This window comes from Mixophyes fleayi, chromosome 4 (genome assembly GCF_038048845.1).
Source record: "Mixophyes fleayi isolate aMixFle1 chromosome 4, aMixFle1.hap1, whole genome shotgun sequence".
Taxonomy (NCBI): Eukaryota; Metazoa; Chordata; class Amphibia; order Anura; family Limnodynastidae; genus Mixophyes; species Mixophyes fleayi.
Genome location: NC_134405.1, coordinates 155,091,818 through 155,114,661, shown reverse-complemented (window position 1 = coordinate 155,114,661; position 22,844 = coordinate 155,091,818). Strand labels below are relative to the sequence as shown.

The window sequence follows — 22,844 nt, the reverse complement described above, 5'->3', positions numbered from 1 at the left end:
GTAAATTTACCATAATTTTAGATTAAAAATGTGATTCAATGCAAACACCCGCACATCCATTGCTTACTGCTTTGGAAATCCAATTGTAGTCTCTAAATGCACCCTGACATAATATAGCTGTCGATGCTAAGGAAGGAGTCCTGTCAGGTGAAGGGGTCAGAATGCAAGCAACCAATCTGCAGCAGCTAGATAGTGCTATTGGTGTCATCATCATCACCACCACCATCGAACTTTAAACCGGAATCAGGTACCCGCAAAAAAATATGCAGTATGGAAATGCATATAGTTACACCACGGAGCAAACTTCAAATTCTTATGAGACCCATAATGTGGAATCATAAATATGGTGCTTGTGTTATCAGTAGAAAAATAGAAGCACTTTTTGCTTGATTTCCACCAATATATTAATTTAAATTGAGACAAAAGTAATTTATTTATATATATATATATATATATATATATATATATATATATATATATATATATATATATATATATATTTATATATATATATATATATATGTGTGTGTGTGTTACATTTGATGTATACTACTTTACACCATATTGTTTTTGGGTTTTATTTATTTTAAAAAAGTCTTTATTTATTGTTATGTAAAAATGTACTGTTTCTCCTTTTCCTTAACAAATTGCTTTTCTTATGTAAATAAAATTGTTGTATGCATCCTCTATTCACTTTAGATGGGATAATGTTCTACTATTTTACTAGGGAGTGCTGATTCAGCCCAGTAAAACATAATATCTAACTTACATTCTATAAAATAATGTTTTATTGTTGCATGATGTAAACCATGCCTACTTTTTATTCATGTGTAGCACCCCTTTCCCTAGCACACCGAAAGGGGTGGTGAAATGTTCTCTCTCTCTTCAGTGCCTCCACCCAAATCTTCTACACAGTATTGTGGGATGCGGACTGTGACTGAATCCACCAGGGGTTGACTTGTACCACCACACTAACCCTCTAAATAATAATGTACCGCACACTGTGATTGTAAACAATCAACTGGGTGTTTATTTTGCGGAAAATAAATGGGAGAGGAGGATTTAATTATGGGGAAAATTATAAACAGTATAAATGGGACAGAGGGTAAGATATTAATCAAAGGCAACAGTAAAGTAATAACTAAACAACAAGATGTCCGCCACACATACATTCACTGGTCCCCCAAACAGTGTGAAACAATAATTACAATCCTGACAATATTAAATAGTTTGTAAGGTTAACTAATTAACGTTGGTGCACTTGTTGAAACGTTGGCAGCTGTCATTATATCTCTTACAGGTAACACAGTATCTGATATATGTGCAGCATTAATAATGTCACAGTGTTTGGTGTGTTTTTGTTACTTATCTCTCTCCTTTGAAGATGAAGGTCTTAGCCACTGTTGGGTTGTGGGCTAACTGCAAGCCTGATCTTGCTAGCTGTCCCTCTCTGCTCACACACAATTCACTAATAGCAGGAGTCTCCCTCTCCGCACATAGGCTCGCTTTGCTGTGTAATCTCACTCAGGCTGCTTAGGCAACTTGATAGTGGATTTCCTGCAGTGATCCAGCTACAAGACCTCTCTGTGCAAATCTACACCCTGCTTCTCTTTGCATAGCTTGGGTATCAATCTGTTCCTCTATACACTTCACTCCTTCTCCTGTTGCTGTGAAACACTCCACACATCCAGCACCTCTTCCTGTCAGCTTTTTCCTTCCTGTCTCTCTCTCTCTTCTCCTCATAGACTCTCTGGTATGGCTGACCACTGCTTCAACCTGCGTTTCCATAGGAACCTCAGGTCTTGGCTGCTTAGTATAAGCCAGCCTGGTTACATAAAAAATGGTGGAATTAGCACAAAAAATGGTAATATAGCTTTTCAAAATATGGAGTAGAAAGGAGGACAATCTTAAAGACAAGTTAAGGCAACATTTACATTCCTTCACTTTTATCGAATATCCTCCATAATGAGTATATATACTACTATATACAACCATGGTGTCCTATATGAAAATAAAAGTTAGGAGGGTCATAGCCTTGTGGAGTCACCCCTTTTCACACATATGATGTACCCTTTGAATTACTGTTATTATTATGATTACTATTATCCCTTAAAGTATTTAATGTATCGTGTTAATATTCTTCTTTTTCATAGGACAAACAAGGAATTCCCTGGTGGCTGGGACTTAGCTACAAAGGTATTTTCCAATACGATCATCATGATAAAGTGAAACCACGAAAGGTATGTTTCTTTTCATTATTATTACATAGTCTGGTACAAGGAATGTACACGTTTAGAATTGTAATATTGTGTGTACAATTATAAAGTCGAGGCTAAGTTTCCTAATAGAGATATTAGAAAATATGTACTAAAAGTTGCAATTGCTAAAGAGTGTCAAATAAATTCAGTGTTCCTATAACATACCTGTTTTTTGTTCCTAGAAATATTGAATTCGGTTTGTTTTCTTTCCTTTACTTTACACTCATGATTAGCTGGATTAGGGAGACGAGGCAGCTTCAGATATTTTACTGCACTTGGCACACAAAAAGAAACAAAAGAATTGGCAAGTCTATAAACTGAACGACACGTGTGTGTCCCAGTCTTCTGCTTCCATAAAATTGGAGTCCTAGGGGAATATTCATTAAACTGCGGGTTTGAAAAAGTGAAGATGTTGCCTATAGCAACCAATCAGATTCTAGCTGTCATTTTGTAGTGTGTGCTAAATAAATGATAACTAGAATCTGATTGGTTGCTATAGGCAACATCTCCACTTTTTCCAACCTGCAGTTTAGTAAATATAGCCCCTAGGGGTTAATGTATCAAGCTGTGAGTTTCCGGCGGGTTTGAAAAGTGGAGATGTTGCCTATGGCAACCGATCAGGTTCTAGCTGTCATTTTGTAGAATATACTAAATAAATGATAACTAGTATCTGAATGGTTGCTATAGGCAACATCTCCACTTTTCAGACCCACCGGAAACTCGCAGCTTGATACATTTACCCCCTAGGGTTGTGAGACCTTGAAAATGTTTTAAAAAAATGTTCACTACTTAAAACCAGTGCACAGTATATAGTGACGAGTAGTGCTCATCCCCTACTCCTCAAATGATCCAGTGGCTCTCAGTGAGGATATGTGTTTGTAATGCAAGAGCCATCTGCAATATGAACATGCATTTGAAGTTCTTACCCATCTGAATGTGGTTTAGGTTATGAAAATGGGGGTTGGGATTTTAAATGAACATGTAACCTCAAGGTGGCTGACAAATAACAACCACAGCGCTGTATTGTACTGTTTGAGAGTTGCCAGAATCCATGTGATGTTAAATACTTTTGTGTTGCCAGAAGAATGCAAAGGCACCAGGTTTTCAAAGAATTGCAGTGTGGGACTAAAGGAGTGAATACTACTACATTACTATGTAGTGCACACATGCTGTATATAATTACAATTTTTGATGGAGAACCGTTTTATTCCTTGTTATACACAGACACATTTATTTCTAGATTTACTCTTCTCTGATAATAGTTCTAGCCAATGTCAATATACTTAGCAGCATAAGCATTTATTTAAAAAGCCACATCACTGATTCTGGTTATTGCAATAATTCACTTATATATAGGGCCGACATATTCAACAGTGCTATACAAAAGAAGGGCCTCTATAACTTCCATCATCATCATCATCACCATTTATTTATATAGCGCCACTAAATCCGCAGCACTGTACAGAGAACTCATTCACATCAGTCCCTGTCCCATTGGCGCTTACAGTCTAAATTTCCTAACACATACAGACATAGAGAGAAACTAGGGTCAATTTTAATAGCAGCAAATTAACCTACTAGTATATTTTTAGAGTGTGGGAGGAAACCAGAGCACCTGGAGGAAACCCACTCAAACACAGGGAGAACATACAAACTCCACACATATAAGACCATGGTCGGGAATTGAACTCATGACCCCAGTGCTGTGAGGCAGAAGTGCTAACCACTTAGCCACTGTGCTGCCCTATCATAGGCAAACCGAGGGGGGGGGGGGTTCCTAGATGCCTGAAAAACCCCCTCCAAACCTGGGGCACTGTATAATTGAGGTGACTGGACACTGCCCCCTGCTTCACACGGCTCTGCTTTAAAAGGGAGAGTCCACGCAGCATTGCCCATGTATATTATGGGGATAGGAAGAGTTGGAGAGCAGCCAAGCACTGTCTAAAATTATAGCCACGCCCCATGCATGCTGGTCACACCCACTGGCGGTGTGGTGTGGAAACCCCCCTCTACAAATCCTGTGTTTGCCACTGTCCATGGCCATACAAAAAATATAAGTTGAGAGGGGTCTTGCTCTGTAGAGGCTACAATCAGGGAATTCAGAGGGACCCACTGGAACAGGCAATACCATGATTCAATATCCGCAACATAGTTATATATCAGTATTAAAGTTATTTGTTTAACCTTTCTTGTTGTTTGTGTTGTTACATTTTTTTCATTATTTTTGTAAATTATTTTAAGATTTTCTTATCTGGAATGTTAGGGTCAAATCTGAAATGTTCATCTGTGCAGTCCAGTGTTTTTACCACTATTCTGGTAGAATTTTAGTTCTTAACTACCATGACAAAGGGTTCTAGTTTTAATGTACCTCTCCAAGAAAACACTTTAAAATATAAAAAAACTTTTTAAATACATAGTTACTGTGTGATGTCTATGCCCTCTCTGAAATAGATAATAGTAGTGGCATCTTGTAAAAGTACTTGATAAATTGTGTAATTTACCTATCACAACAAACAGACAGTGCTGCCCATTAAGAAAAGTGTCAATGTTGGTTTTAGCCCCCTGCTGATAAATTAGCATCCTCCTATTGAGTTTATGGTGGGCAAACATCCATATCCTCACACTAAATCTAGACTGAACTTAGCTGAATAGTTTCTGAGCAATAAATTCAGGAATTCCAGTAAGACAGGATCTCACATAAATGCTATTAGGTACTTTTGTGACAAACCAAAACTATAAAAATTAAAACAGATACATATAACATTTCTAAGCTATATACATATAACTTAGAAATGATGCTACAGTAATGTCTCAGTATTTCAGTATCATTTATTTCAAATGTTTAAATATTTAAGGCTTAATTTAGATTGTTGCTGCAATCTAGTACCGCAGGTGCTAGAGTATTGTGGGGCAATTGTCATAGGTAGAGTTTCAAGCCACCCAGTAGTTTTACAATCCTGTGAAGGTAGTGTATTGAGAATGGTGACACCAAGAGAGGTTCTGTAGAAGATAATACTGTGACACAGGACACTAATGTGAGCTCTCCAGCCTGTGTATTTAGATAGTGCTGCAGCGTTCTTAAATACATAAGTTATGGTGTATTCTCCCAGTTTTACAAGTCAAATTCTCAGAGAGAAGCTTATTGTTTCTGCTTTGCTTCAGAATTAATAATTATATTTATGATAATAGTAATAATGAATTCATTTTATTATTATATTTAATAATTACTGTCATGAGTAGCAGGGCCATCTTTTCCATTGGGCACGATGGGCAGGTGCCCGGGGCCCCACGGGCAAGGGGGCCCCATAGGCAGGGCTCTTAATTAGAATAAATAATCCTGCAAAAGAAAAAAACTGCAAAAAAAACCTTCAAGGGTCACTGAGCAAGTACATCTATCTTTCTCTATCTCTATATATCTATATCTGTATCTCTATACATATATATATATATATATATATATATATATATATATATATATATGTAGGGGCCCCAGTGCACTGCTTTGCCCGGGGGCCCATAATGTTGTTAAGATGGCCCTGATGAGTAATAGGTTTTAGCATTTGGGGTCACCTAATTTTTCCCCTTCATTCCCTGTTTAGCTTTGTATTCTCAAGCATTATTCCTCACTTTAACATGGGAATGTTTTGCATGATGACATTGATATTATTACAGACACAATGATAAATTGAGAAAGGTATCAATGAACACAGCATGAATGGAGCAAAAGGACTGTAAACAGGAAGGTCTCAATATGTTATTGAATCTAGAGCACGTCATAGGTCCTTCCATTTACAGCAAACAGCGGAAAGTACTTAACACTAATCTAATTACTATCTATATTGTGCATCTTTTATTGAATGACCAAGAGATCTGCACAACCTTAAGGTTATTAAAAATAACTGTATGCTCAATAATGACCATTACCTGGAGAATCTGCAAAACAGGCAATTAACTATAGTTCTGCTGTTGGATCTGGTGCCTCGTGTAGCCTGGGTGCTAAGGCACTTGTATGCCAACTGTAAGGACGTTATTTTGGTCAATTGAAATTGTTCCATATTTCCCACTGGTTACTTAAGTCAGGAGTATGTCAATTAGATTGCAGGGCCAATTGCTAAACCATATCACACCGATTCAATGGGCCTGTGAAACTCACAGATTGCAAGATTCCCATGCTGCTTGGAAGTCTTAGTACACACAAGCCTATGTGGTTATTGGCAGATAGGATTTTCAACCATGATGGAACAATTGCAATCTCTTTGAACTCTGATAGTTTTGGTTCATTTTGGAATTCATACATATCCTTGCTATGTGCCCAGTTGTTTTAAAATAACTAAATAAATCAAACAAATCTGTTTACATGTCGAGAGCTAAAAAGCAATTTGTTTCATCTGCGTATAGTTGTCCACACACATGGAGATAAAGAAAAAATACCAAATCAAAATCTAATCCAGTCTGGTCAGATTTGAAACAACATATAGGAAAATCAAGTTGGTTAGTGAGCTTATCTGCCAAGTTGGGATGGAAGGACACATGATGGAACCTGAATGTGTGCGTCTGTGCAATTTCTCCTCTGCCTATGTGGTTGAATTGCTCAGAAATGACCAGATTGCACTAGGTATGTTTGCGTGGGTTTCCTCTGGGTGCTCCGGTTTCCTCCCACACTCCAAAAACATACTAGTAGGTTAATTGGCCGCTATAAAAATTGACCCTAGTCTCTCTCTCTCTCTCTGTCTGTCTGTGTGTATATTATGGAATTTAGACTGTAAGCTCCAATAGGGCAGGGACTGATGTGAGTGTGTTCCCTGTACAGCGCTGCGGAATCAGTGGCGCTATATAAATAAATGGTGATGATGATGATGTATGGTCAGATTAAGTTTGGAAAACATACATTAAAGGGTCACTCTGCTGATTTTCAAGTTTAGTTGTTGTTGCCTTTATATTACAATATAACACCATGTGGAGCAGCACACACATTCAGATGGCAGGAGGTGTTTGCTCGCCAAAGGGAATCATTTTCCAGATTAAGCTGAATCAGTATGAACATAAAGCACAATGTGCTGGCACCACACACCAATTTGGTCAAGTTAAATTTGGAATACATACATCAAGTTTATTGTCTAATCTTTCCATGATCATTCTGATATATTCCTCCGTACAGCAGCAGTAGTGTGGGTGGTGTAGCTGCCACTGACCATCCTGAACTGTACAAGCTGTGCTATCATAAACAGTTATTCTTCCAGCAGCTCTTAATTATTCCGAAGGGTAAACAAAGCTTCAGTTGCAGACTTCCATGTTGGGTGTTAACTTAGAGCAGCCAGACAATCGCAGACAAGTAACAGGCACACTATAAATGAGAGGAAACCTGCTCCAGTAACTTTCACTGCTCTGATGACAAGCCCTTCATGAAGGAAACACTGTCTCATATACAGAGAGTTGGATAGAGATGCAAGTCTTTAACCTCTTGGCTGCCACAGAAGTCACCACAGTTGGCTTTTAAAGGTTATTTATAACATACTTGGGCTTTTTCCTACTTGTCACCCAAAATAAATTATGTGTGGCCTCAAGCTACCCTCAGGTGAATTGTGATATTCAGATATATAAGAATATGTCTCTGCAGGTAAAAGGCCAGAGGGTAGTACTTTCTTTAGAATTATACAGACCAAATTACCACCCCACTTGCATACCAATATTCAATTAGAATCATGGGCAGGCTGGGCTGGGGGGCAGGGGGACATCTGCCCCCCCGGGCCAGTCCCATAGTGGGCTACTTTGGGCTGGGTCACTGGGCCACCTGCATTTTTTCCTTTAAAATGTTCCTCATAGGCTGCTGAGTTGAGTCTTGCCCCCCCGGGCTAAAATTTGTCAGCCCTACCTTTCCTCTTTCCCATCTTACCTCTGTCTTCACTACTGTATACAACACCACACTCCTCAGCATCTCTTTAAGGTTCTTCATTGATTTATTTTTGCAAAATTCTTCTACCTGTTTATGTTTTGTAACCACCCCAAGTGGACTTGTTCTTTATACATTGGATTCCAATTCACAATGAATTGAAAAACTCCTAAAAAAAGAACCTAGATCCAGTGAAACCAGGTTATTGAATCTGGAACTGGTCTAGGCCCAAGTTTAGACACAAATGCGGGAGCTGAAATCTTCCATAAATAGACCCCAAATCTACCATCTGTTGAACAGAGTCGGACCCAGTGACTCTGTGTGGTAATAGATAAGGATGGTGGCAGAGGTTCCAAACAAACTGCGTTCCCAAGCTAAAGTCTATATTTAATGAAAACCAGATTGGAGTACAACACATGTTGAAGGCATACTTTTCTCACATATACTTCATTTTCTACCTCCCTTCTAATAGTATGTATAATGGTATTATGCTCACCCCCCCCGCCCCCCAACTTGTCCCTAATTAGAGTGTTTTTTATATTAATTAGTTAATCTAAAGCTAATATACTGATTTTAGTGGTATTAATATTTACTTATGGTAATTATTAATAACTGTTTTGGGCTATATTCGATTTGGGGAATGTTAATTCATTTGGGCTTTACAATTAATCTTGGCTTACTCATTTGGTATTTGTACATAAATGCAGCACATATGTCATATTAATAGAGAACATTTTACATTGATCTTGGGTGTTTTATATTAATTTGAAGTATTTACATATTTTTTTCATATTTCATAAAATTGCTGAATTTATTATTAATCTCACCAATTAGGTACGGTAACTTCTCTTTGTATTTGTGTTCTATCGCTAGCAAACAGGGCATAGACACAGTCGTTTGTTAATTTTACAATAACATGTTTGACCAGATAGTTGCGTCAATGTAAATATCTGATGCATATCTTCATGCTCAGTCTGACACGTTTGGTAGTCGTTAGATTAATGGTTTCCACCAAGGAGATTGAAATTTGCCTCGTTAAAAAAAAACAAGGTAAAAGCAAAATAATTGCTTTTATGAATGAAAGGGTCATATTGATGTCAGACTTTGCATCTGCCACTGAATTAACAAAATCAATTTTGGAGCTCAGACAGTATGTGGTTTGATAGATGAGCGATTCATTGAAGGGAACATCTTGGTTACATTAGCAGGTCATATTGGAAAGGGAAACCAGCCTTTGTTTCTAAGCAGGATGTCAACAGCTCACCGGAAAGAGATTAGGTCTGTCCTTTTTTTCATTATTATTTCGAGACATTTGCATGATTTGAGTGGAATTTAATAAGCAGTGGGCTGAGACCACAGCATTTATAGTAGGTCTATGTGGGCCAGGAACTGGGTGATTAATGTCTGGAGAGTAACGGAAGGCTGGACCACCAGGAAATACAATGTAAAATAATCAGGCTGGAATTTGAACAATGGTCCTGACATTTCTTTTGCTGTGGTGGAATACAAAATGTTATTATCAATATGAATTTATTTACTCTGTAATCATCAGATCAGAATGTTTGAGTAAAAGCAGTCACACCAGTTCTTACATTGGAGTTTATTCAGAATGTGCTATATTTGACTTTTTATTCCTGAGACAGCCATAGCAGACATGCCCTGTAAGAGTATGTGCCTAATAAAATATGTAAACTTCCATGTTGTATTTTAATAGATGCTTTTAAGTTGTTGGGAATAAGATTTTTTTAATTTAATTGATAATAATATATTCATATAATGTGTAAGGAAGTTTTATATGTTCTTGGTGTTACTCTGGTTTATGCCTGCACCAGCAGCGTTGTAGTGAGTCAGTGTGTAAGCAGTGCATCAGCCTGGTCTGTATATAAAGCTTTTGTGCATTCATCCTTCAAGCCTGAAAAGTTCACTGTGGACTTGAGTCATGCCTTTTTCTCACCAGACTTCATTGTTAAATTAGGTGTGTGTTTAGGTTGTTTTAATAATCCAAAATAGAGTTGTGTATAAAACATTGCCATAAACAATTATATTTAGGGTGAGAAATCAGTGTGGAGTGTTTGTTCAGAAGAACACAGGGTGTAGTTAAGAGATGTATATGGGATGAAAAGAACTAAATTATTATTGAAGTGATGAATATGTAGCATGGAATCCTAATTACAGCAGTGCCATCACCTTAGCATGCAAAGTAACTGTGAGTCAGACTCAACAGTCTCTTATCCTGGCATCTACCTATTGCTGTATCCAGATCTTAATGTATACCAGAAGCTAATGGGTTGTAATGTTTTGTTCTTATTCCCTACCTCATACAGTACTTTATCATATGGGCACTGTATTTATTCTACATATATACATTTGCATCTTATATATACAGAAGTCTGTAATATATTTATGTTTTTGAATTGTATGACATGTATTTTTCTGTATATAGCAGGAGAAATAAAAGAACTAAGGGTATATAAAGGACATGCTATAACATCATCATCATCATCATAGTTTATTTATAAGGCGCCACAGAATAAGCGCCACAGTACAACAAAATATGAACAGAACATTAAATGAATATGGGCAAGAGAAAAAATAGAATTAGTGAAATACAATGCAAGAAGAGACAATAGAGAAAGCAGCTACATTAGAAGACACAACTAGAACAAAGGAAACCTTATAAAGAAGACATGAATATAGGAGATAGAGACAAGATAGGGGCACCTTTTTGAGAAGTAACATTTAGGAGGGACAGGGAAGGAAATGGAGATGATAGGGATGGAGCAAAGTGAGTGGAAGAAGTAGGTCAAGAAAGAGGACAGAGTTGTTTAGGATGGGGTGGGGTAGCATATAGAGACAATATAAGTGGAGGGAAAGGGATCGGTGAGGCGTGAGGAGGGAATTGTCATAGAAGAGGAAGGGTACAAAAGTATGAAAAGGTGTGTTTTGAGGGAATGCTTGAAAGAATTGAGAGTGGGTTTGACCTAGCCTGGTGGAGCAGGGAGTTCCAAAGGTGTGGAGCAGCACAGGCGAAGTCCTGATGGCAGGAGTTTGTGGGGGAGAGGCAAAGGTTATTGTCAGAACTGAGTGTGTACATATGGGAGTATCTGTTGACAAGGTTGGGGATAAAAAGGAGGGGGAAGCGTTAAAGAGGGCTTTATAGGTGAGGGTCAGTAGCTTTAATTGTATTTTGGAAGCAATAGGGAACCAATGGAGGGCGCAGCAGAAAAGGAATGGCAGGAGAGGAAGATGAGTCATGACACTGCATTCAGGACAGATTGCAGAGGGGACAGACGTGTGACATGGCAGGCTAGAGAAGAAGAGGTTGCAATAATCATGATGGGAGATAAGAGCATGGATAATGGTCTTTGTGAATTCCAGGGAGCGGAAAGGCAAACCTTGACAATGTTGCAAAGGTGGAGGCGTCAGGACTGGGCGAGGGACTTTATGTGGGGAGTGAAATTGAGGGTGGAGTTAATAATGACCCCAAGGCAGTGTGCATGGGAAACAGAGGAGAGGATGACACCATCAACCTTAAGGGAGACAGGAGGAGGGGATGTGACAATGGGCAGTGGAAACATGAAAAGCTCATTTTTTTTATTTTGAAATTGAGATAGTGTCCAGACTTCCAAGTGGACTTGGAATAGAGGCAGTTGAGGGAGAGGAAAGAGAGATAAGGGTACGAAAGGTAGATTAGAGTGTCATTGAGAGAGACTAAGGGCAATTTAATAGCAGCCAATTAACCTACCAGTATGTTTTTGGAGTGTGGGAGGAAACCAGAGCACCCGGAGAAAACACAGGGAGAACATACAAACTCCACACAGATAAGGCCATGGTCGGGAATCAAACTCATGACCCCAGTGCTGTGAGGCCGAAGTACTAACCATTAAGCTACCGTGCTGCCCACAGATGTGTATAACTGACTGATGTGTGTAACTGACTGATATATGTAACTGCCTGATGTGTGTAATAGGTAATAGTAATAGGTCTAGAACAGAATCTTGGTGAATCCTGGCAGATTGAAGGAGAGGAGGGGAGCAGATACCAAAGGACACTGAAGAACGATCAGAGAGGTAGGATTTAAACCAGAAATGGACGGTGCTGCAAAAGCCAAGGGAGTGAAGGCTGTCAAGGAGGAGAGGATGGTCATTTGTTTCAAAAGCAGCAGTGAGGTTAAGGAAAATAAAAGTTTAGATCATTAGTCACCTTGACTTGTAAGGGGTCAAGGAGAGAGTGAACAATGAGAGACTATTAAATGGTTGTAAACCAGTTTTAGTAGTTTGCTAAGGAATGCCAATGGAGATATGAAGCAGATATGGGGTAAATGTATGAACATGCGGGTTCTTCAACACCCGGGTGTTCAGCGTGTTCGGCGATTAAATTTCAAGCGGCGCTGCATTGTAAAGGGAAACTTCCCTTTACAATGCAGCGCCGCTTGAAATTTAATCACTGAACACGCGGGTGTTGAAGAACCTGCATGTTCATACATTTACCCCATGATGTCTGTTGAGGGGAATGCATGGGTAAATGTGAGCAGGATACAGAGTGGATAATCAGGCCAACAACCATTGTACAGAGTTATGGGAGCAGCGCAGGGATGGACCTAGAGTTTATTTTTTAGGGGAGGCGATTTAGCATAGTCACACCCCCTTCATTCTGTTTGGCTGGTCCCAGTTGGCCCTACCCCCTTTAATCACCGTCTTGGCAATTTCAAATATATGCTTGTGCTGTTAGGTGGGTGATTGTCTGGATTACCTCCAACCCCCCGCCCCCTGATTCCGCCACTGGAGCAAGGGACTGGTGGAGTCCAGAAACATAGGCAGGCCAGCTTCTCATGAGTTTACAGGAGCTGTAGGGAAAAAGTATAACACAATTATATATATATCAGCCGCTCACATGAATCCATAGAATAATAAATCTTCCTTCACAGTGGAACTTAATGAATCAATTCCTGTCAGTTCTTCTAGCATGGAAGAACTAAATTATCAACTTAGAAATATAGAATATATGGTGTAGTATGTAACATCAAAATGATAATATTCAATCAACCAGAGTGGTAAGTAGTAGTATAGGTGAATCTCCAAACCTTTTTGGGAATATCAAATGTAATGCTTCTAACTAATTTATCCTGATGTGATTGATAGAACTGTAACAAGAAAGTTTTCTGTAAGCATAATTCCTATGGCCAATAAGCCCACATATTGCCACAGGAAGGAGATACTGCCTTATCACTTGGACAAGGGTCCTTTCTTTCTCAACTTGGAGATTCACCTATAATACTACTTACCACTTTGGATGATAGGGCGTACATGTGCCAACAGATAAAATTACATCCACACCCAGTGCCCGTTGACGACTTCAGGTCCATTGGACAGCCTTAGATCCCATATGTAATTCACACCAAAAAAGGGCCTACTGTGGATATGATAGGGCGCAGATGCATCAACAGATAAAATCATGCCCAGTGTCTATTCAGGCCTCCAGAAGGTACAGGCTAAGTCACAGCTACAAATTGCAGATGTAATTTAGACCAATAAGTGGTGTAGATTGGATGGTGTAGGCCAGATGGTGCAGACCGAACTTATGAGAGCCCTTCAACGGCAGATATAACTTCAGGCCTGATCAGGTACTAGGGTGCAGAGGTAAAAATGTAGTATTTCTGAGGTCACTGGTGGGCATCACCAGGCATGTTGGGGTGCAGCTGCTCCAACAGATAAATCTGCCACCACTTGGTGTCACTTGAGACCTCTGGATGATGGAAGTCCAAGTTACAGCCTTAGATCCCAGTTATAATTCAGATCAACCAAAGACCATTCTGCTCACACTGGTAACAGGAGTGATAATACTAGTATGTTATTTATTTTAGGCACTGGGAGACTCTGATCTAAGTGGATTAAAGCTGAGGCTAGGTGGAACTCATACAAGACACAATTAACTGGCAATGACAGTTGAACCCACTGGGTCCAGGAGATGAACTGAGATGGCACTCCAGTAGTCCCCTATACAACCATGGGTGATGACACCTCCACAATAATTTCCCACAGCCTTCACAAATTTTCACATATTTTATATATGTGGTTATATGATTATGTGAGGGGTTAAGCACAGAGCTAATCTAAATTATATGATGGCAAACTGTAATACTTAAAGCACACAACAGACAAATGTCTGTAATGATGTGATTGGCGCACAGCCTCAGTGTTTAAATAACTGAATTGTTAATTGGTGTTAAACATCTTCCCTCTGGGGCTGATACTTCCTAGTTGTACCTGCACTCCCTCAGGGTTGAAATCACCACAGTTTCTTCTGGGAGCATCTAGTTAATTCTTTGTGGCCATGTGCCTAACTCTGTGGTGGTAATCTATAATAATCTGGTGTGTCGGGACACGCCCTAAAGGCCTGGCGCTATAGAATAGCTGACAATAGATGCCCCAAACAATCCTTTGAAAATAACCTTTATTATTAAACACTTTTAGGAATTTAGTCATTATGCCAACTTATTCTTTTTATAAGCAATCTTGCACTGATCATGTTCATATTTTATAATTTGCCCCTTTGCAAGGTAGGGGGGGGGGGTCAATACCACTCTTTCTTGGTCTGATATGCTTCTCCTCTATTAACAGCATTGTCCCATTTGTAGTGGTGAGGATGGTAAAATACTGGGCTGGTCTCAATTAGTTGGTGGCAAAAAATATATAGAAGTGTTTACAGTTTATCCCTTTAACTGCAAGTGGTCAAATATTTTGGTTCAGTGGTCTTTTCTGCAGTTATAGCTTGGTCATTCAGGATGTTCAGGCTGATATCAGTGTGTGGTAAAATGCCCATAGCTGTTCAAACAGTCCTTTCCAACAGTTTTATGTCTCCATGCTTTTTGTCTGGTAGCTTCCCCACTGGATAGGCCCATAAAAGTGGTGTTTTACACTGATGGAAGTGTTAATTGTTAATACAAATCCAAACGTGCAAATAATTCATTCCGGAGACAACTTGATTTTCTCACAGGATACTTTTGTAGGGTTGTTTCAAAATAAGTTCTCTGTTTACAAGTTCTGTCATTTTGTTGACAAAAAACATTGATGTCTTTAAGTGCACACATATAGAATTTAGAAAATAACAGTAATAGACACATTTGGCTGAACTGGACAAAATTCTACAAAACTATTTCTGCACTACTCTTAATTAGAAAAATAAGTATTCAAGTACATCATAACTCTAACACCTTTCACCTATGCACAACAGAGGCAGATGTTTTCTGAGTTGAAATCATATTCATGATAATGCAACCTATTAATTCACTAGGAACCACTTTCAAATTGGTAGACTGCATCCTCATAGTGGCTGCCTCTAATGCCTGCCGGCAATAAGTGCATATTAAAATATGTAGATGGACACTTCAGATTAGGGTAAACGAACATTTTTTGCTTGCAATCTGTAGTAACTAAATAATAGGCACTGTTCTAGGTAGACGTTCAGACACAAAATAACATAAATCACTGCTTAGCAACAAATCCACAAGAAATCAGTTTGTATTTATTATTCTCTTGAATTTGGACATTTGGCATATAATTATTACATGATTAAGGTCCAATGTAAGGAAAGTTGAGTGGTATGTTCTTTAATCTTCATTTTCTTTTCTACGTTAAGTGTTTAGAGAGATGTTTTACTGTGGGCACGTATAAAAGTTCAGGTTGGGAGAAGTATAAATACTACAAACAAGCTTTTAAATGTTTTACACTGCAAAGTATATCCAGTGGTAAAAAGTTCCAAAATGTAAACAATATTTTCAAACGGAAAGGCACACTGGTAAGAGGGCACACACACAGCTCTGTGCTGTAATCTATGTGGCATTTCGAGAACATTGAGTCTATGTTCATGCTTATTTTCTAGTTGTGCTGCTGATCTAGCGATTGGAGGAATTTTGAATCTCTTCCAGAATTCTAGTCATCAGTCTGCCTTTGTCATGCTTTCCCAGAATTATAATGTAGCACAATAAGCGGGATGCTTACTGAACGCCAGTTTCATTCTTACAGACTTTGGCAACGTTTAATTTAAAGTAAACCTTGAGACATCCATGTTGTTACCTGAACCAGTATCATGGTATCATGGACATCACTGAGGCACTGCCTGAGTAATATTTGTGTACTTATGAGGTACTGAAACTAATGGCCTTCCATAGCTCTGCTTAGTAAACATGGACCATTGTGGATTTGGTAAATGTATCTCTATTGTCTCTCAGCTGTTCCATTTTGGGCCTTTCCATTTTATGCATTAATCTTGTTGACTAAACAGGAAATGGATTGTTAATCGTCCTCTGAACAGTGAATCCAGTGCTCTGGGTTTATAAATCTACTGTTGATACAATAACAGGAAAAGATAGAGAGATATTTTCTGTGTTAGCAATAACACAGATTGTTTGTTTATCAGTATAATAGTATATATTAATATAGTCTCCATCATTTAATAGCAAGAGTTATAATATCAAGTCGAATAATGATACTGTTTGTGCAACATGTCCATAAAATATTCTAATAGCTAAAATCCATTTCAATAATATATCTGAATGTTTAATCTTAGATTCCAGGTAGCATGAAATTGCATTAGCTTAAAGACTGAACTGTCATCTTATAGTTATATAAAGCTAACATATACCCAGTATTCCATGCAGCTCTGATAATAATACATTAATAATACTACATTGTAAGCTGCTGGTACTACGTTGTCATCTTCTACTTACCCAAAAAGAAAAATAGTAGACAATTTAGTTTCTTACATAAACAGTGTTCCCTCTAATCATCATCATCACCATTTATTTATACAGCATCACTGATTCCGCAGCGTTGTACAGAGAACTCATTCACATCAGTCCCTGCCCAATTGGAGCTTACAGTCTAAATTCCCTAACACACACACACAGACAGAGAGAGAGAGAGAGAGACTAGGGTCAATTTTGATAGCAGCCCATTAACCTACCTGTATGTTTTGGAGTGTGGGAGGAAACCGGAGCACCCGGATGAAACTCACGCAAACACGGGGAGAACATACAAACTCCACACAGATAAGGCCATGGTCGGGAATTGAACTCATGACCCCAGTGCTGTGAGGCAGAAGTGCTAACCACTTAGCCGCCATGCTGCCATCATCAGGTTGCAACATCTCTTTTCTATCCATAGCCAAACCTCCAACTTCTTCTCCGACAATGGAGTGGACAGCAGTCCTCCTAGCATCTGAAAGAACCATCTTGTTGCTTGGAGATTGTTGCCATAATGTGATGAACAGTCAATGGGTTTAATTATGGTTGGGGAACCTGGCACCAGTTTATGAACATCGGTCACAGTCAGTTTTATTATCAAGGATTATTGGGACAATAGCCTGGAGCAAAGGTCTAAAGTGAATTCATGACCTGTGTTTTAGTTATTGACTTAAAAAAAATTGCTAAAATATTAGTATGACAGTGGGTGACCAGGGATGGACCATTTTATTTATTAACAATTATTTATACAACATCTACATATTCTGCAGCACTTAACAGAAAATATTTAATAATTCACCACTCCAGTGGAGTTCTATATTCCCTACGACATGGATGTGTCCACCCCTGAGGCAGCAATACTAACCACTGTGCTGTAGTCGTGAGAAGTCCATAGCTCTAATGCAGCCTGGGGCCCAGTATTGTCTTTTGTATCCACCACTAAATGCAATTGTACCATTTCTCTTTCACGGCATATTTCAGAGTACATGTCTCACCATAAGGTGTTAGGTCATCATTACTGATTCTATAAGTAATTGGGAAACCTAGCTCAGTGTGATATATCATCATCATTTATTTATATAGTGCCACCAATTCCTCAGTGCTGTACAGAGAATATTTGTCATTCACCTCAGTCTCTTACAGTCTAAATTTCCTAACACACACACACGTGTTTATTTTTATCAGCAGACTATTAACCTACCAGTATGTTTTTGGAGTGTGGGAGGAAATCAGAGCACGTGAAGGAAACCCACGCAAACATGGGAAGAACATACAAACCCCACACAGACAAGGCCCTGGTCAAGGATTGAACTAATGACCCCAATGCTGTGAGGCAGAAGTGCTAACCACTAAGCCACTGTGCTGCCCACGTACTATATATTGAGTTGAGCAATGTTGATGAGCTGATCGTATAAAGTGATGCAATCAAGTCATAGTTCCATCACAGGTTTCACAATATTTGATATACTTGATATATCCCACATCCTGAGAATGTGATTGACTACTCAACCATTTACATTAAGTTTATTTAATAAGATGCATGAATCAGATGTCACCAATGGGCTATAAACAATAGCTGCCAATCTGATTAGCCATCACTAGTCTAACATGCATTATTAGCCTACCCATACCTAATAAGTGATCGCTTGTTACAGCAAATCTCTGCTATTTATTTTCATGCTTTGTCTGTAAATAACCATCTTAACTTTGAAGCTATAAATGTGATAATATGGTAAGATGTGTTCTTGACTGTCAGCATCTCCAGCACTGTGTGCCACCTAGTTGTATATAACAGTGCAGAGGTGGAACTAGTGACCTGTGGGCCCTGGTACAGGCAAGCGGACAGGAGGGAACTGGGGCCCAGAGCTCACTAGTTCTCCGTGCAGTGGGACCCATTATCTCCATGGGCCCCGATGTACCACACCTACTGCACCAATGGTAGTTCTGCCTCTATAACAGTATATAACAGAACTGTGCATGATAAGCACACTTGTCCTGCTATTATGCACTTTTCAGTCTGTTTATATGACTTATGTTGCTTATTCACCATTAAATACTTTCGGAAGTACAAAGTAATTCTTAAAACTGTTAATGTCACAGCCTCCTGTTTTTCATTCTTTGTACAGTCATCTGTGCTTTAATATCATGTGTCACAACAGCATTAAGACATAACAATGACTCTATAAATAACTGACCATGTAGACCAGAATTCTGACCATGAAAACTGCTCCATCATCATGTTAAACTACCACCTTAATATTTAACCCCCTGCTACCAGGTTCTTTCACTGTGATGTAAAAGAGTTCTCTCTGCTTTCTAGCACCTAAATGATGCCTTCAGAAAAGCTGCACTCACTGAATATTTAGAAAGTGGTTTTTACAAGCTCACATTGTTATCTCATGTTGCCTTGCCTTGAATTAAGGTCAGCCCTCAGCCCCCGCCCTCTCCTGGGTTTTTTAGAAGCTGTTTCAAGCAATAGTGCTTGTCAGGGACTTACACATTAGTGGGCAGGAAGTGGCTGTTCCAATGGGAGGCAGGGGAATTTGAATTCCTTACCATTCCACCACTGTGAAAGGAGGAAGCTGCATTCACAGATGACTACTGCTTGCTCCTGTGAGTTCTTTTTTTTTCCCCCTCTCTGTTTGCTGGAAGCTTGTAGGGGAGAAATAATCTGCGAGCAATAGGTAAAACAAAAGAAGCATACAGAGCAGACAAATAACACATGGTACTCTGCTATCCTTTTCATTCAAGAGGCAGCCGGTCTTGATTTCTACAGTTAATCCTGAGGAGTTGTGGAAACACTGTTACGTTTGGGATAGTTCTAATTGTGATCCTGGTCTTTAAGATGGTGACTGATTCCAGCTGTGCTCTTGTCTAGATCTTTCAATGGAGACAATTGGAAAACCTTTACTTCAGAGAAAAGAAGTTCTCCGTAGAAGTTCATGATCCTCGCAGGTAAGTTGCAAAATCCATGTGCTTTGTTTCCCTTTCTAAAGAAATCCATGTCTTGTAAGTAAATAGATGACTGTGTTGTGTTGACAAGGCAGAGGACAGTAGAAGTGACAGCCTAGTAAAAGCAGTGTATGATATTTCATAGAAGATTGTGCTATAGGAATGTTCTTGTATAGGTTTTCTCTGACATAGTTTTCTATAGCAAACAAAGTGGCGTGATTGAGCAGGAGTGTTGGAAGCACCCTTATCCTTTGGACTTTATCATACCCTCTGCCCCTATAACTCTCCTCCAGTAAAGGTTAATTAATCTTCTGAAAGGCTGAATTCCCCACCTCCCAGCTTCCATGCCTTTTAAACTGCTGTCAACTTAATACAACACAGATTTTATGGCACAAGAGGCACGCTGATTTATTGTGCTGCAAAGTATCATAGTGCAGTTAGTGACTGGGTTAAGCAGCAGAGATTGTAAAGTGAAATAATGTACAGTATATGTGTGTACCCACTTGTGCATTGTATTCTTTGTTTAAAGATTATGCTTGAACTATATCTGCCTAACAGAAAATTAGATTCGCACATTCCAGGGCATGTTGGCAAAATCTGTGTTTCTGCTGTAATTATTAATACTTGGAAGTCATCCAATGCTTTTCTCTGTTTGTCCGTGTTGCAGAGAACCCCTGGTTTGTATTTTTAATAAATAAATAAATACTAAAAATTAACTTGTCGATCATAACTGAACATGAGAATTTGTTGCTTGAATATTATGGTAACTTTCTATTCATGTGAGAGAAGACGGTAACAGTATGATGCTTTGAAAACTATTTAACTCTTTAGTTACCATAGTGTTAAATGTTTTGCATAAAAAAACTGGCAGATATTTTGTTGTGCTTTTAGTTAGATCTGCTTTTGCTGTTTGTTTGTTTTTTGTGTGTTATGGACACAGATGAATGAATAGGGGCATAAGGTTTTATTGTTTAATTAGGATAGGGCTAAATGGAGACTTTTTCTCTGTCTCTCACTTTGTCACCACTCAACTTTACACATACTAACAAAACAGGCTTATCGTGACAATTCCTAAAAGCTGTATTAACCTGTTCAGCAGACTCCTGCCAGTACCTCCACCAAGTCATGTCAAGCCCTACTTATTGTTGAAACACTAGATGGCTGTCTAGTGTTTGGTTTCAGGAAGGCTTGGGATATTTTCTCTGTAAACAAGTATTGCACCTGGACTCATTTTGTCCCTGAGGCTAGCGCCTTCACCAGTTCTGTATGGTTTCCTCCATCGCTGAAGGTGTTCAACCCTGTCATGTCAATGTGATGTCCAAAATAACACGTTTCACCTACAAAATGTTAAGTATCTCATTAGTAAATCATGTGTACGATTAGGATATTTTAAAGCTAAAATGTCAGTTAACTGTAGTAAAATTAGACGCCTATAATGACAGCTCATGTCGGTGATAGGAATGTTTATGCAGAGAAAGGCATTAGCTCTATACATAAGCTTCATGCTTCTTAATTACTGGCATACTCGTGTGCTGTGTGTATTGTGGATATGACTGGCATGGTGTACTGGGTCTTGTAGTTCCACAGCAGCTGGCAGGACTTGGGTTGTCCCCCTGTGATATATATGTTAGTGCTGATAGTCTTAGATCCATGTCAACATTTGAAGCTATGTGTAATCCATGAAATTCTCTGCGACTGCCCAGCCACGTGACAATGTATCCATATATGCAGTACAGAGTTGTTCTGCCTTTTGTAAACCTATTTGTGTATGGTTAACAATATGAATGTTGTCATCTTCGAAGGCTGACAGCAAAACATAAGCATTCTAAGACCCGATGACAAGCAAAACATGCATCATGTGTTGCGCCTAGTAGTGCTGGCACACCCAATAGTGCAGAATGCCACAACACGCACAGTATATGAAGTATGACAGATTTATTGTATAAGTCAGTGGTTCCCAAACTGGGTGCCGCAGCATTCTCACATTGGTGCCGCGGCCAAGGTCGGTCGTAAGCAAGGCGGGGGACTACTTGGTAATTACTTTAGATTACGGGTGCCTTGAAAAAATTATGAAGACCCTAGGGGTGCCTTGAACTGAGAATGTTTGGGATCCACTGGTATAAGTAGTAGAGAATTTGGCAGTATTCTATTGTGTGAAGTTTTCTCATTAAGGGGCATATTCAATTCCGATCCAATCTGCGGTAACGCGCGTTACCGCGGAAAATGCGCAGTGCTGCCGGTAATACGGTACCGCAATAACGCGGATTTTCGTACGCAGCCCTACGGACTGTAAACGAAAATTCACGTTATTGCGGTACCGCGGATAAGGTTCGCGACCGCTCCGGCGCGATCCCACGGATCGTAATTGAATATGCCCCTAAGGATTTTAAACTTTACTGATGCACATTTTCAGTAGCACCAAAACTAAACACAAAATGCTTTAGATTTTGTGATAATAACAAACTTAGTAGTGTGATCATCACACAACTTTAGCACTGTGTGATTGGTCTTCATTATTAAATAAGATGTGCAATAAGTGAGTGTACATTTCTTGTGTGGATAGTACTGATTATTTGTCTGTCATGGACTAGGCAGGATGTAAGCTGTTTCTGTTCAGCACTGTTGTAAACTGATTTATACTTCCTGCTCTCATGTCTTTCTGATGTGTCCAGGGAAATCACAGCTCATTTCTCTATGTGCAGGGCATCTGTTACCAGGAGGACGTTTGGACATGGTGGGATTGCTGTGCACACATGGTACGCATGTGCTGCTCTCATAAAGTCTATCTGGGCTATGGCCATTAGCCAACATCAGTTCTATCTGGATAGGAAGCAAAGTAAGGTAAGCCACTCAGGGAATAATTTATAATGGCGTTGATGATCAGGTTTCCTATGGCCACTGTCATAGAGCCATGATATCATGAGACAATAATATATGAACTCACAGGTCAAATTGTATCAATCTTCCAAGTGACAGCAGTGAGATTAAGGTTCCCATTAGC

General features: G+C 39.1%; 1 protein-coding gene across 7 annotated transcripts in view; it reads left to right on the top strand.

The window, feature by feature from the left end:
- FRMD4A (FERM domain containing 4A) overlaps nt 1-22,844 on the top strand; it is a 361,665-nt gene that overhangs the window by 312,397 nt on the left and 26,424 nt on the right. For all 7 annotated transcript variants that reach the window (XM_075208671.1, XM_075208669.1, XM_075208670.1 and 4 more), the window contains exons 11-13: nt 2,154-2,240; nt 19,770-19,846; nt 22,546-22,684. In XM_075208671.1, the coding sequence (XP_075064772.1) occupies nt 2,154-2,240; nt 19,770-19,846; nt 22,546-22,684 (303 nt within the window). The remainder of the gene's footprint in view (nt 1-2,153; nt 2,241-19,769; nt 19,847-22,545; nt 22,685-22,844) is intronic.